The sequence below is a fragment of the Etheostoma spectabile genome, chromosome 21 (assembly GCF_008692095.1).
Source record: "Etheostoma spectabile isolate EspeVRDwgs_2016 chromosome 21, UIUC_Espe_1.0, whole genome shotgun sequence".
In the NCBI taxonomy this organism is placed as follows: Eukaryota; Metazoa; Chordata; class Actinopteri; order Perciformes; family Percidae; genus Etheostoma; species Etheostoma spectabile.
Genome location: NC_045753.1, coordinates 16,408,474 through 16,422,024, shown reverse-complemented (window position 1 = coordinate 16,422,024; position 13,551 = coordinate 16,408,474). Strand labels below are relative to the sequence as shown.

General features: G+C 40.7%; 1 protein-coding gene and 1 long non-coding RNA gene across 4 annotated transcripts in view; one reads left to right on the top strand and one right to left on the bottom strand.

Moving 5' to 3' along the window:
- adamts14 (ADAM metallopeptidase with thrombospondin type 1 motif, 14) overlaps positions 1 to 13,551 on the bottom strand; it is a 50,491-nt gene that overhangs the window by 27,634 nt on the left and 9,306 nt on the right. For all 3 annotated transcript variants that reach the window (XR_004327112.1, XM_032501382.1, XM_032501383.1), the window contains exons 3-4: positions 9,687 to 9,843; positions 5,690 to 5,886 (exon numbers count right to left, since the gene is read on the bottom strand). Coding sequence is in view for 2 of the 3 variants with exons in the window: in XM_032501382.1 (XP_032357273.1) it covers positions 5,690 to 5,886; positions 9,687 to 9,843 (354 nt within the window). In the remaining variant the exon portion in view is untranslated. The remainder of the gene's footprint in view (positions 1 to 5,689; positions 5,887 to 9,686; positions 9,844 to 13,551) is intronic.
- LOC116670808 (uncharacterized) overlaps positions 1 to 13,551 on the top strand; it is a 20,519-nt gene that overhangs the window by 3,824 nt on the left and 3,144 nt on the right. Inside the window, exon 2 of the long non-coding RNA XR_004327128.1 lies at positions 4,887 to 4,889. This is a non-coding gene — a long non-coding RNA (uncharacterized LOC116670808). The remainder of the gene's footprint in view (positions 1 to 4,886; positions 4,890 to 13,551) is intronic.

Below are 13,551 nucleotides of genomic sequence, written 5' to 3'. Positions count from 1 at the left end.
TCCCAAAAGGATTAATAAAGAGAAGTCTAAGTCTAGTCTATTTACATTGCTACAGTTTGGTTTGTTTGAAATTTACTACCACTCTCATTCGCAACTCTCACTTATTTTTTTCCATAGCGAAGGCAGCCGAAGTTTATGCGTATTGTAGTATTCAGTAGCTAGCTCAAAACATGGTATCTCACAGGGTTGTGATAACTGAAACTTTTTATTTCAATTCTCTTGCAATTAGAATTATAGTGTTGAATCTTAACAGACGTTATCTTAGGAAACTTTCCAACTAGAGTAGGTTTAGACCACACTATAATTTACAGAGACCCAACCAATCTCCCAAGACTAAGTGTGGAGAAACAATTTCCACATATCAGTTTTTTATGCTAAGCGCACCACAAACAAAATCCCATTTCCAGTATTGAGATGGCAGCGGAAATGTCAGCCACAGATTTCTCATAAAAAACATAAACCTATTTGCCCAGGTAAATGCCACCAAAGGTAATTGCCAGAATCCTATTCATCTTATCAAACCTAAAGGTAATTCACTAGCAAGGACCACGCCACAACATTGTGTTAGTTACAGATTTAATTAAATAATAATAATAAACATTTTATTATAGGCCCTTTACATTTCACAAGGAAATCTCAAAGGGCTACAGTTATAGGGAGTTAAAAACAGTTTCCAGAGTACGATAACAATTTACAAGCAATATAAAACACCATAGAACTAAAATTAAAACAGTGACTGTTTAAAGGCCTTTGAAATATTTAGGCCCTTCTTAAAAATCTCCACAGTTTGTGGGGCCCTCAGGGACTCTGGGAGGGTGTTCCAGAACCGAGGGGCGACTGCCTGAAAAAGCCCTGTCTCCCATTGTGGACAGTTTAGTCCTAGGTTGGAGCAGGCGATAGGTGGAGTGGAGGAGGAGCGGAGGTTGTGAGGTGGTGGGGTGGGGAGGAGTTCACTGAGGTAGGTAGGGGCCGTTCCATGAATGCACTGTGGTGGTAAGTAGACAGATTTTGAATTGAATCTTTTGTTTAATGGGCAGCAGTGGAGCATTAGGACGGGGGATGTGACATATTGCGCCTCCTCGTCAGGACCCGGGCAGCGCAATTTTGAATAGTTGGAGTTTTTGCAGGCTCCTGCAGGGGTCCCAACGAGAAGGGCTTACAGTAGTCAACCTGGAGGAGACAAAGCATGGATCAACTCTCAGCATCTGGTTGGGAGGGGGGGCGGAGTTTGGCAATGTTTTTGAGGTGAAGGAAGGAGACTTACAAAGGTGGCGGATGGGGTGTCAAATGTAAGATTTGAGTCTAGTCTGACTCCAAGGTTTGTGACAGAGGTGACAGGGCGATGTGATGACCAAAAAGGATATATGCTGAGGGAGGAGGACTGGGTTGGGTGGTGGTACCGATCAGGATGGCTTCGTTTTGCTGCTATTTAATTGAAGGAAGTTGTCAGACATCACAGCCCTTATCTCCTCCAGGCAAACCTGAAGTGCAGACGGTAAGACTGAGGGGGGGTGGAGTCCATTTTTATGTATAGTTGAGTATCGTCTGCATAACAGTGGAATGAAACTTTGTGTTTATGGATGATGTGGCCAAGGGGTAGTAAATAGAGTGTGAAAAGGGTTGGGGCGAGGACGGACCCTTGTGGCACTCCACAACTGACTGTGGGGGTATGATTGGGACTGACCTAGAGCCACATGCTCCGTCGCCTGTGAGGTAGGACTGGAACCAACTTAGTGTAGCCCGAGAGTCCTACCACAGACTGGAGACTGGAGCAGATGTTGTGATCACGGTGTCAAAGGCGGCCGAAGGTTCAGTAGGAGGAGGAGAGATGGTGAGCTTGGTCAGCAGTCATATGGTAGGTCATTCATACGCGTACCAGGTGTCTCAGTGCTGTGTGCTGCTCGAAAACAGGACTGAAATTTTTCATATATGTTATGGATATGAAGGTGATTGTGTAGTTGGGCTTCAACAACACACAATTAAAATTATGAATGTGCAGATAGATGAATAGCTGTGGATGTCGTCTGATGGCTGGTCTGCGAGGATGTATGATGGAGGAGACTCAGAAAGGGGGGATTCCGTCTTGGAAGCAGTTTTCGCCAGAATAGTTTACAGACCCCCAAAAGAGTCATACTGTGTAGAACTGAGTTGTGTGTGGGCTTGACGGAGATTGTTGAGATTGTTGGGAATGTAAGATTGGTATGCTTGGGATGACAAGCAACCTAGGCCTTGAATGGTTAGGTCGGACATGCCTGATATGGCGGCTGTGGATGCTGTGCCAATGCGGAAAGAGTGTCTGGAATAATATTTGGGTGATATGGCTGACATGCAGAGAATTCTGTTCAGATGTTTCTGAAACCAGAATCGAGTGGCCATTTTTTTCCTGTTTCAGTGATGAACAGTGGGTGTTGTGGAGATGCCTTGGCGGCGTACCTGGAGTCGATGTTTTTGATTAGTGGCTCGTAGGGAGTGAGGTAGGAGCTAAGGTGGAAGATGTAAATGGGAAGGAAACTCCCAACTGATCTGTTTTACTTCTTCTAAGTGTGAATATGAGAGAGCTTGAGGTGTGGATGGTGAGATCTGATAAACTGGGGTGACAAGAAGGATTATAGACGGATGAAGTCATCCGCCAGTGACTCCCCCAAGGTCCAGACTAGCTGTTCACACTAGCTTCTAGTCTTTATGCTAAACCAAGCTACCTATCTACTAGAGCTGGGCAATATATCAATATTTTATCATCATTTATTTATCTAAATATCGTCTTAGATTTTAGATATTATAATAATGTAATATGGCATAACTGTTGGTTTTTTTTCCTGGTTTTAAAGGTTGCATTACAGTAAAGTTATGTAATTTTATACTATTTGATTTTTTCTCCATATTGCTGAGCCCACCATCTACTGGCTGTAGCTTCACATATAGCGTACAGACATGAGAGAGTTTTTTCATCTTCTTATCTTTTGCCAAAAAAGCGAAAAACTCTATTAGTCTTGTCCCAATCCTGGTTTCCAGAAAATCAGGTCAATATACAGTAGCCCAACACTGAAGTTGAACAAATGGCCAAGACTAAGAACAGAAAACCCACAACATGAACAACCTTCCCCTTAGTGTAATATCAACAGAGTACAGTAAATGCCACATTCGAAAATAACCTTAGTCTGACATTTACCAAGTGTATTATGTAATGAATAAATTTCTTTTAAATTTCAATTCTGTTCATTATAAAGCAAACAATCATTGTTTACTGTTTAAGATGCAAAAGCTACAAGGAATGTATTTTGAATACTTTGCAATTCCGGTGTTAAACTAAAACGGATCATGGTTTTTGTTAGTATCACTTTTCGGTTGATCACCCCTCAGCCTGTCAATAACAATGATCTACCAAAGGTCATCAAATAACTGGTGTGTGAAATTCAAAAGAGGCCTGAGGTGAAGTCCAATGTTCTCATTATTGCCACAGCAGAGGCGCTGAATAGCTGGGATGTTATATCTGTCCGTACCCTTTCCAGCTGCTACCAATGAAAGCATATGCAAAAGAAATCCCACAAGTAGTAATTTGCTTCATGGAAATAACAATCCTGTCAGAGACAGCATTTGAGCATGCATATCTGCAGAATTACAGGGACAACAAGCCATACATAAAGCCAATATGATGTATAAACAAACAAATAACTAGGTATGCAAACCTCCCAAAAGTGATTTTCACTGTCAAAGCAACAAGTTTCTTTTCTTTTTTTTACTACAGTTTCATGTCATGAAATCTCTCCTCTTTGTTTTCGTGAGTTAAGAGTAGATGTGTGACCTCATTTAATTATTTAAATAATCTAAATTCAGTCTTCAAGTTACTTTTCATATATGTGAACAGTGATGTTGTCCAATGTTAGAACCAGAGATGTCCTTTTCAGGCTCTTTCAATATCTGTCCTTGTGCAGGCTCATAAAGGTTGAGATATAGCAAACAGAATAACAGTGTGACTCTTTGCTAAAACGCCAACAAGTGTAAGCCACTAAGCTTTCTCTGGGTAAAAATTATGACCGCTCAGAACAAAAGCTCTCACTGAAGAAAGGCTATCTTGGCTAAAGTCCAAATTTGCTCTGGGACGCAGGGTTACACCCAAGGCATTTAAGCAAATATTCTATTCACAGAAGCCCATTCAGGTCAATAAATGCTCCAAAGAACACTCAAGTGACCCCAAATTCTCCTAGATTTGTTACCAGCTCAGACTAGTCTATACTGACTATCTACGACCATCTATATGCTTGTGTTTATTTTGGACCTTAAACAGAGAAGCGGTTAGAAAATGAGCATAGCATCAAAAAATAGCATCATAAAAGTATCATGACAACTTTTGTAAATACTGAAGTTGCATATTTTTTCTGACTCAGGGCTCTATGCATTCAGCCTTTAAAAAAAACCTTTTTGTGAGTCCTCCAACCCCACATATACTGGGATAATTACAAAGCCAGAAGGAGCACACAGAGGGCTGGAATCGGACTGTTGTGCCTGAAAACGAGAGTAGCAGCTGTGGGCTACAGGCGCTAGGTGTCCCTGGCTTGTGTACAGCATCACATTGACGTGGACAAAACCTGGTCTGCGCTCAAACAACACAGCCATTGTGCGGCAGGCACCTCTGCAGTCACCTTGGCTTTGCGCAGACAGGATGTTCAGTAATCAATCCCTCAGGGAGAGTTTCTCCAGGTGGTACTACACATTCTGCAGCCACGGAGCAAGGATTCAGAGGGATTTGAGTGGGCAGAGCTCTTTCAGACACAGCAAGCCTGTGGCTTACGAGTGGAACTAAAGAGTTTTCACCCTTGTTTGTTTAAACTGCGCCTTTCTTTCTGAAAGTGTCACATTTCTCATGTCAATTTTTACTCAGAATGAAGGGGGTATATAGATATTACTTTTAAGAACTTAACTTGATTTCACTTTATAGCTCAGTCAATATCATCTATAAGGACTTCCTGGAATGATCTCATCCTGCCAGTGATCTGCAGCTAATCAAACCAACATGCAGGGTCCAAATGGTAACTGTTACAGACTGAAACCAGCACCCTGTGAAAATCTGACTTGAGGGATTTGCGACCATTAAGTAGATTATGGTGGTAGGAGCTGGTGATACCCGTAATGAATGAGCTGAGAAAATTTTTCACCTCTCATCAGTAATCCATAAACAGCTCCAGAAAGCGGGGGTATGGAGTGCAATGTGGCAAGGTCTGATGTCAGAGAGGGCAAGGAGGGAAAAACACCTCTACAGGTAAAAAAATCACCAAACTCAGCAGTGTTTTTATGCCAAAAAGGGATATTTACAGAGCAACTATTGTGAGAACAGATTCATTGTACAAGTTATTTTTCAAGAAAAACTCAGAAAAAATCACTAATTCAAGGTTGTCATTGTTAAATTTTACTGCTTTTCTGTTTTATTTATTAGTGATTTTAATTTTGGGTTTGGACTGTTTGTCAGGCGAAACAAGCTATTTCAAGACGTCACCTTTGACTTTTTAAAACTATGACATTTTATTGACAAAACAATCAATAACTAAATATGGAAAACAATCAGCCCATTAATCAAAAATGAAAACTATTGTTAGTTGCAGGCGTAGATATGTCACATTGGGAATTAGCATACACAAGGAGCGGGTGGTAAGAATTTAATGACCATTTTATTCAAACACCAAAATAGACTTACTATGTTCATGAGCGTGAGAACATAATTCTGCACATGCTCCTTGCCGTGGAAGCGAACCACCGAGTCGTCCACAGCCAGCAGCACCTCGATGTTGTAGTCGTCTTTCTTTGCGTGCCTCCTCTTGCGCTCGGAGTCAGACAGTTTATGTTCGACGAGATCCAGAGCTGCAGGGAGGTCTGCGATCCCAAAGTTTGCCACTGCAAAATATGAGCAAAAAAAAAAAAAAAGTCAATGAAAAGGAATGTGATGCATGTAGGATATTTCTTCTGTTATTTCAGTTTCTGTGGAGTGATTTTTGTCTCTGTCAAACCAGACAAACCTCTGTCTTTGAGTGTCAGGATGCGCAGGAGGAATTCTTTGGGATCATTGACAGGCCTGTGGATGTCATATTTTCTAAGCCACTTGCTCTTTAGTCAAAATCCTCCCCTCTGGCCCAATGCCAATGCACCCCTTGCCCTGACCACTTAGCCCCAACACTCTGTTTTGTGTGTTCACATGCAGGGGTAGTAGTGTCCCAGATTTTTGTTGGGATAGAGAAGTAGGCATCATATCATGTGATTTAAATGTATTCTCAGTATAGACTTTTTGTAGATGTGAGAGCTGCTGGCCGGGTCCGACTGTCAGTTACGTTATTCATGGGGATTTGGAGCCAGGATAAAAGCTGTTAATATGTCACTTTACTTAGTTTTTAATATATTTTCAGGTGAGATAGTTACCATTTTGATTCCCAATATTGGGTCAGTTTGGAAATTTGCTGCAACGTTTTTGAAGACAAGAGACGCCAGTTAGACTGGCAGGCGGTTGTCTCTGGTGATTCTACTGCAGAGAATGCGGCAACAAACTTGAGTCTGTTTATGATAATGGCGTCACCCACTAGTGATGACATATCAGGGTCTTAAAGAGTTGTCCCATTTCACAGGGGAAGATTTCAATCACTACCCTCTTTTAACTCTGTTACCAGGGACAAGTCAACCAGCGAGGGGTACTTGAAAACAAGTGGTAGGGGTCCAAATAGGAAATGGGATTGGGCCTTAGACTCAATCAATCAATCGTTGGCCTACAGAATGAGATGTGTATTGTCTCTCAGTCCCACATTTAGCCTAACTATAATATTTGCATTCATAGCAAAAATCCCAGCTGAGTAGCAAACAATTCCAAACAACATTTACCAATGTCATGCACAGTATGCCGTCTTTCTTTTACAGATCCAGGCTACAGCCAAAATTGTGAAAAAATCCAGTTGTCTGAAGATGAAATGTAATGTCAGATAGAAAAAAAATAAGTAATAGAATATACTTTATTGTCATTGCACGAGCTTGTGTACGATGGAATTTGCTGTACCGTACCTGAATATAAAAGTAATAAAAGTAATAAAAACACACAAGAAAAAGTTCACAGTCATCCTAGTAAATAAATACATGAACAATATTGCACGGGTTGTATTATTGCACATCTAGTTGCACATGACACCAAGATGTTCGATTTTGTTCAGTTCAGTGATGGCTCTTGCATAACAACTGTCCTTCCGTCTGAAGATGCAAGCTTTGAGTGCTCTGTAGCACCTCCCAGAGGGTAACAGACAGAACAGATGATCACAGTAAAATGAAGTGATCCATACATTTGGACCATTTATTTGACGAGCTGAAAACCAAATTGCTATAATGTGAGAAACACCTGGAAAACCTGGCCCATCTCGTCATCATTTCTTTAAAAATTAATATATAAGTAAGTAAGTAAGTAAGTATATATAATAAGTTTCTGATGTCCTGCTACCTAAATAAGCAAACAAGTCAGGTTTTGGCGCCACCCCGAAGAAGTTTTAGCCAGCCCCAAAGAAAAAAATCACCAGCACCAAAATGATAAGAACTGAGAATAAAAATAGCAGTTTCAATCCTCTCTAAATGTTTTTAAGAGCAATTTACCATACAACGTTAAACAAGCAGAACATAAACTTGAATATGAGCGCTAATCTCAGTTTTATCTCTGGAGTCAGGCTGTACCGGACTCACCCAGTGTTTTTTTTTAACATTAATCTCATTTTTTATATTATATATTTATCTTTTATAAACTGTTTATTTACTATTTATTAACATTGACAAATAAACATTTATTCATGCATAGTATACATTTTTGCTTTTCAAATTGTCTGAAATAACAGGAAAACGCATAGATTTCTGTCAAATAAGGTAACACAGACCGATCATGCTAACTGTCGTCGTCCCCCAAAGGCCCATTCAGAGCCAGGAAAAACCATGCAAGCCATTGCAAAATTTCCTTGATGGAGGTAATAACAGTTCTAAATATAAGTGCAGCATTTGTTGACACAATGAACAAGTCTGGCAGAAATTGGCTCATGGCAAATTGCCCGAAGCTATGAATTATAATAATCTTTTCTTGTATCTGCCAGATACAAATGGAGACATGAAACATTATCTGGTGCACACCAGAAAATCAATTGGATGAGGTATTTTTACAAGTACAATGTAGAAAAATGAAGGATGAATGCCATGTTCTGCTAAAGAAATAACTCCGACAACTGGCTCCAGGAAAATCTACCAAAATGACTAAATAACAAAAAAATAACAGATAAACCGATAAATGCTTAACAGGTGACAACCTATTTGCGCCAGTGGCAGCAGAACAAATTAAGATAAATGTGTTCAACAACTGCAAACACTGGACTATTTTAATAAGCTGTTAACAACTGTCACAGTTAAATCTCATCAATAACACATATTCTTACATAATTTAATTTTAATGTTGTAGCATGGAAACATCAAAGGAGACTGACAGCCTTAATTGGGACATTGGTTCTCCTATCAGGATGTGACAGCATTGTAATGGACAAAAATCAGACTAAGAACTTGGGCTGTGCGATAATTCTATATACTTTATTGTCTTTCAATGAAATCATAATGATAACGAATTACGTTGTCTAAACAGCACATTCCAATTCATATTTCTCTATATCTCATATCTGATGTATAGTAAATACGTTGATAGAATATCATTTGAAGATTGTTTTGTTTTAACATAAGACTAATTGTGTGCATGCATCAGTGTCAGCATCATTGTATAGCTGGACATTTTTTTTTTTTTTAATCTATAATTTCACTAGAAACGGTTATGTTCATGTTGCACTAAAGTGCTTACTAAAATAAGAATTACTCATTACTTCTCGTTTGTCAAGTTTTTCATTCACACGTGAGTATACAAAAATAGGTTTTACCTTTAAGTAGTTTCTATAAAACATGCTATATTTTGATATATATCAATATCAAGATATGAAATAATGACCTATATAGGAATAAAACGTTTTGGCCATATTGCCTAGCCCTACCAAAAAAACACAAAAATCCACAAGAAGCTTTTAATCAAGGCTACAAATACAGGACCTTAATGCCTTCCTATGTGAATAACATCTTGTTAGAGCAGGTTGATGACTGAGGGTGTTTTGCGTAGGGTACAGAAACAGTAATGGAAAAGGTAGAAATGGCAGCAATATACAAATACAAATCTAGCTGCATCACTGTATAGAAAAATCTTGGTGGTAAAAAAAGGAGGCTTTGAAAATGTGAATGAGTGGCTTGACTAATATTAAGCTTGAGTGTTGTGGAGTAAAACGAAAAGAGCTATGATTGTAGCAAGGAAGGAATTGAAAAAGGAATACATGATGGAGTTGCGTCGTGTGACCGCAAAGGAAAGGTAAAGCTGCATACATTTTTTCTGATTCTTTTGCTGGTTGTTATGGCGAACGTTTTACCAAACGGTAGCCTGTTCACCAAACTACCACACATGAAGCGACGTTAGCATTCATTTTGAGTCGTGTTTTTGTCCACCTGATGAATGGAAGTCCAATATTTACTCTTCTTCTCGCTCTTGAACATATGCACGTGATCACACAACTCATTCTCGTATACACACAGTCAAAACACACACAAACGCACACAGTGGTTTTTTTGTTTCAACTGACGTCAAGCTTCTCCTCCTCGCCTACCTTCATTGTGGAGGTCCTCCCTCCTCTGGCCCGTCTCCCGCTTGATGGCTGACCTGCGGTAGACCACATGGACACGCCCCTTCACTTCCACGTCCTGTTGGCCCTTCTCAAGGGGCTCGATGAAAAACTCCCCATTATCAGTCCGGATCAGACCTGCCTGGAAACAGAAGGCTTACAGTTAGTGCAACCCTTCTCCTTCAAAGGGTGGTAATTCACCCAGGGCAAGTAATTAAAGTGTACCTGATTGATTGGAATTTTTTTAAACGGGCTGGATAATGGGAATGACCCAGTTAGATGCAGTTTAGGGTCCATCACCAACAAGCCCTTTACCAAGAGTGTCAAAATTATTTCGGACTGAACGAGCCACATCTTTCTATCTGCTTTATGTTTTTAATGGTCTCGCATTGTCAGACCTTCCTCTACAGCGCTGTGGAGAGGGTCTGGCTAGTCCACACAGTATTCCGGGATGGGGGAAAAACGTGCTCTGGATTATTGGCATTTCTAAAGATTATTTTTTCAGGGTTTTTCCCTTTATTAGACAGAGACAGTGGATAGACATGTGAAAGGGGGAGAGAGAGAGAGATTGGGGATGGCACGCAGCAAAGGACCGTAGGCTGGGTTCGAACCCGGGCCGCTGCAGGACTCATTCAACATTGGGCGAGCGCACTTACACAGTGAGCTATAGGCCACCCCGATTATTGGCATTTCTTTGAACCAATCGCAATAACCTTGCCGGACGGAGTAATGGTGCTTCTGCAAAATAGCCTCAGGAAGGAACTTGCCAACACAAAAGAAGTGGAAGGCGACGGACATCAAGCCGAAATGAGGGTCATCCAGCGGAATTTACAGTGGCACCTGAACAATCCCAGCAATGATATACAGTGGTGTGAAAAAGTGTTTGCCCCCTTCCTCATTTCCTGTTCCTTTGCATGTTTGTCACACTTAAGTGTTTCGGAACATCAAACCAATTTAAACAATAGTCAAGGACAACACAAGTAAACACAAAATCAATTTGTAAATGAAGGTGTTTATTATTAAGGTGAAAAAAAATCCATACCTCATGGCCCTGTGTGAAAAAGTGATTGCCCCCTAAACCTAATCTGGTTGGGCCCCCTTAGCAGCAACAACTGCAACCAAGCGTTTGCGATAACATGCATGAGGCTTTTACAGCTCCTGGAGGAATTTTGGCCCACTCATCTTTGCAGAATTGTCCTAATTCAGTTACATTAGAGGGTTTTCGAGCATGAACGCGCCTTTTTAAGGTCATACCACACATCTCAATAGGATTCAGGTCAGGACTTTGGCTAGCCACTCCAAAGTCTTCATTTTGTTTTTCTTCAGCCATTCGGTGGTGGACTTGCTGGTGTGTTTAGGATCATGTCCTGCTGCAGAACCCAAGTTCGTTTCAGCTTGAGTAACAACAGATGGTCGACATTCTCCTCAGGATCTCTTGGTAGACAGCAGAATTCATAGTTCCTTTTATCATGGCAAGTTCTTCCGGTCCTGAAGCAGCAAAACGCCCCAGACCATCATACTACCACCCCATATTTTACTGTTGGTATAATGTTCTTTTTATGAAATGCAGTGTTCCTTCTACGCCAGATATACTTGGACACACACCTTCCAAAGAGTTCCACTTTTGTCTCATCGGTCCACAGAATGTTGTCCCAAAAGTCTTGGGGATCACAAGAGTGTTGTGGAGAAATTGAGACGAGCTTTGATGTTCTTTTTGCTCACAGTGGTTTTCTCCTTGGAACTCTGCATGCGGCCATTTATGCCGAGTCTTTTCCTGATGGTGGAGGCATGAACGCTGACCTTAACTGAGGCAGTGAGGCCTGCAGTTCTTTAGACGTTGTTGTGGGGTCTTTTGTACCTCTTGATGAGTCGTCGTGCGCTCTTGGGGTAATTTTGGGCGGCCGGCCACTCCTGGGAGGTTCACCACTGTTCCATGTCTTCGCCATTTGTGGATAATGGCTCTCACTGTGGTTCGCTGGATTCCCAACGATGCTTAAAGCCTTATTCCAGACTGATAGATCTCAATTACTTTTTTTCCTCAATTGTTCTGAATTCTTGTGTCTCGGCAAGTTAGTCTTAAGGACTCTGGTGTGGACTATGTACGTTCAAGCAGCTCTATTTAAGTGGCCTTGATTGTAACAGTGTGGCAATAATCAGGCCTGGGTGTGGCTAGAGAAATTGAACTCAGGTGTGGACAACCACAGTTATAGTATGTTTTAACAAGTGGGGCAATCACTTTTTCACACAGGGCCATGATGGTTTGGATTTTTTTCACCTTTAATAATAACACCTTCATTTACAAATTGCATTTTGTGTTTACTTGCGTTGTCCTTGACTATTGTTTAAATTGGTTTGATGTTCCGAAACACTTAAGTGTGACAACTGCAAGAACAGGAAATGAGGAAGGGGGCAAACACTTTTTCACACCACTGTATGATATATGATATACATATGTATATGATATGTATATATTTCAATTAACTCAAAGTTCGGTTTTAGTCTGAAACCAATCTGTGATGTTCAAAGAATTCAAAGCCACTTTTAAAGTACAGTTTTAAGTAGAGTTTACTTTTTTGAGTAGTCACTTCCTCTCAAGCAAGCCTAATGTACTTCTGCTGTAGCTGCACTGGAAATATTGTGAAATTGTGTTTCAACAGAATATTCACCAGAATGTCATCAGAAATGCAACACAAACAGTGCAGTTAAAATGGGTGTTTGTTAATGGCATAAAAGCATGTGGTCTGACACTGATCCCATGTGTCTGTAAAAGAAGGATACAGGAGCTGAATCTCAAAGAACCAGAGAGATGCTTCTGCAGGATGCGTTCAGTAAAAGGAACGCCCACACTCAAATCTGGTCAGTCTATATAAATTAGCAGTGACTGTTTCCCCGCATGCTCCTTTTCAGCATCTGAGCTGTGAAGTAATCATGCTGTGTCTTGATTGGCATTGGCACAACACATGAGCGCAAACATTTCCATGCACTGATTTACATGAAGAAAACATTCTCTGATTCAGGCCTCTTTGTTGTATACCTAATGTAACTGGAGGTAAATATTTAGATTGCATATGTTTAGACTGCAAATATTAGGATTGCATATGGAAGCCAACTTCCAGTTCTGGTTCACTCTTAAGCCCAATTTATGGTCCTGCATAAAAGCAACGCCGTAGGTACGTATGTAGGTACATGTACAAACTAGACCTACCCTTGGGACCCTACGCTGAAGCCTGACATGCACCTCTCAAAACATTTATCTACACATTGCAGAAACGCAGACCGCAACAGCTGTGGCTGTTCCGCTTGGCCATGGCTTGGTAGCGTTGCATTTCCATCTACTCATATCCGGGTTCTCCTTCTTCGTAAACTACCTGAAAACCAAGAAGAAGGTTAACTTCTCCTGCATCATATTTCTGACTGTGGTTAGGAAGGAGAGACACTTTGTTTCTCTCTCTATGCCTCTAGAGTCAGTGCTCTCCAAAGCTAATCACCTGCACTCTCTCACTTGCTCTACCACATGCTCCCCATGCATACACACATGCCGTCCCTTAAAGAGATACACAAGAACAACACAGACACTAGTGCACAAGTATATACTTCAGGCCACTTAACGTACTCTAACAATCATGGTTAATTATTGGCATTTAATGAATTGTTGCAATTAATGGCAACAATCATGATACAAGAATGTGCGAACATTTTAATTTTCACTGGGAAAGCTACTATTAAACCAACTTTCTTTCTTTACCACATTTCAATCTGCATTGATTCAGTTCGAGCATTTCCTTAATATGAGAGCTTTGTGAGCAAACTCGACGTGTGGTTTGCAGCTTTTTTTGAGTGAATGAAATAT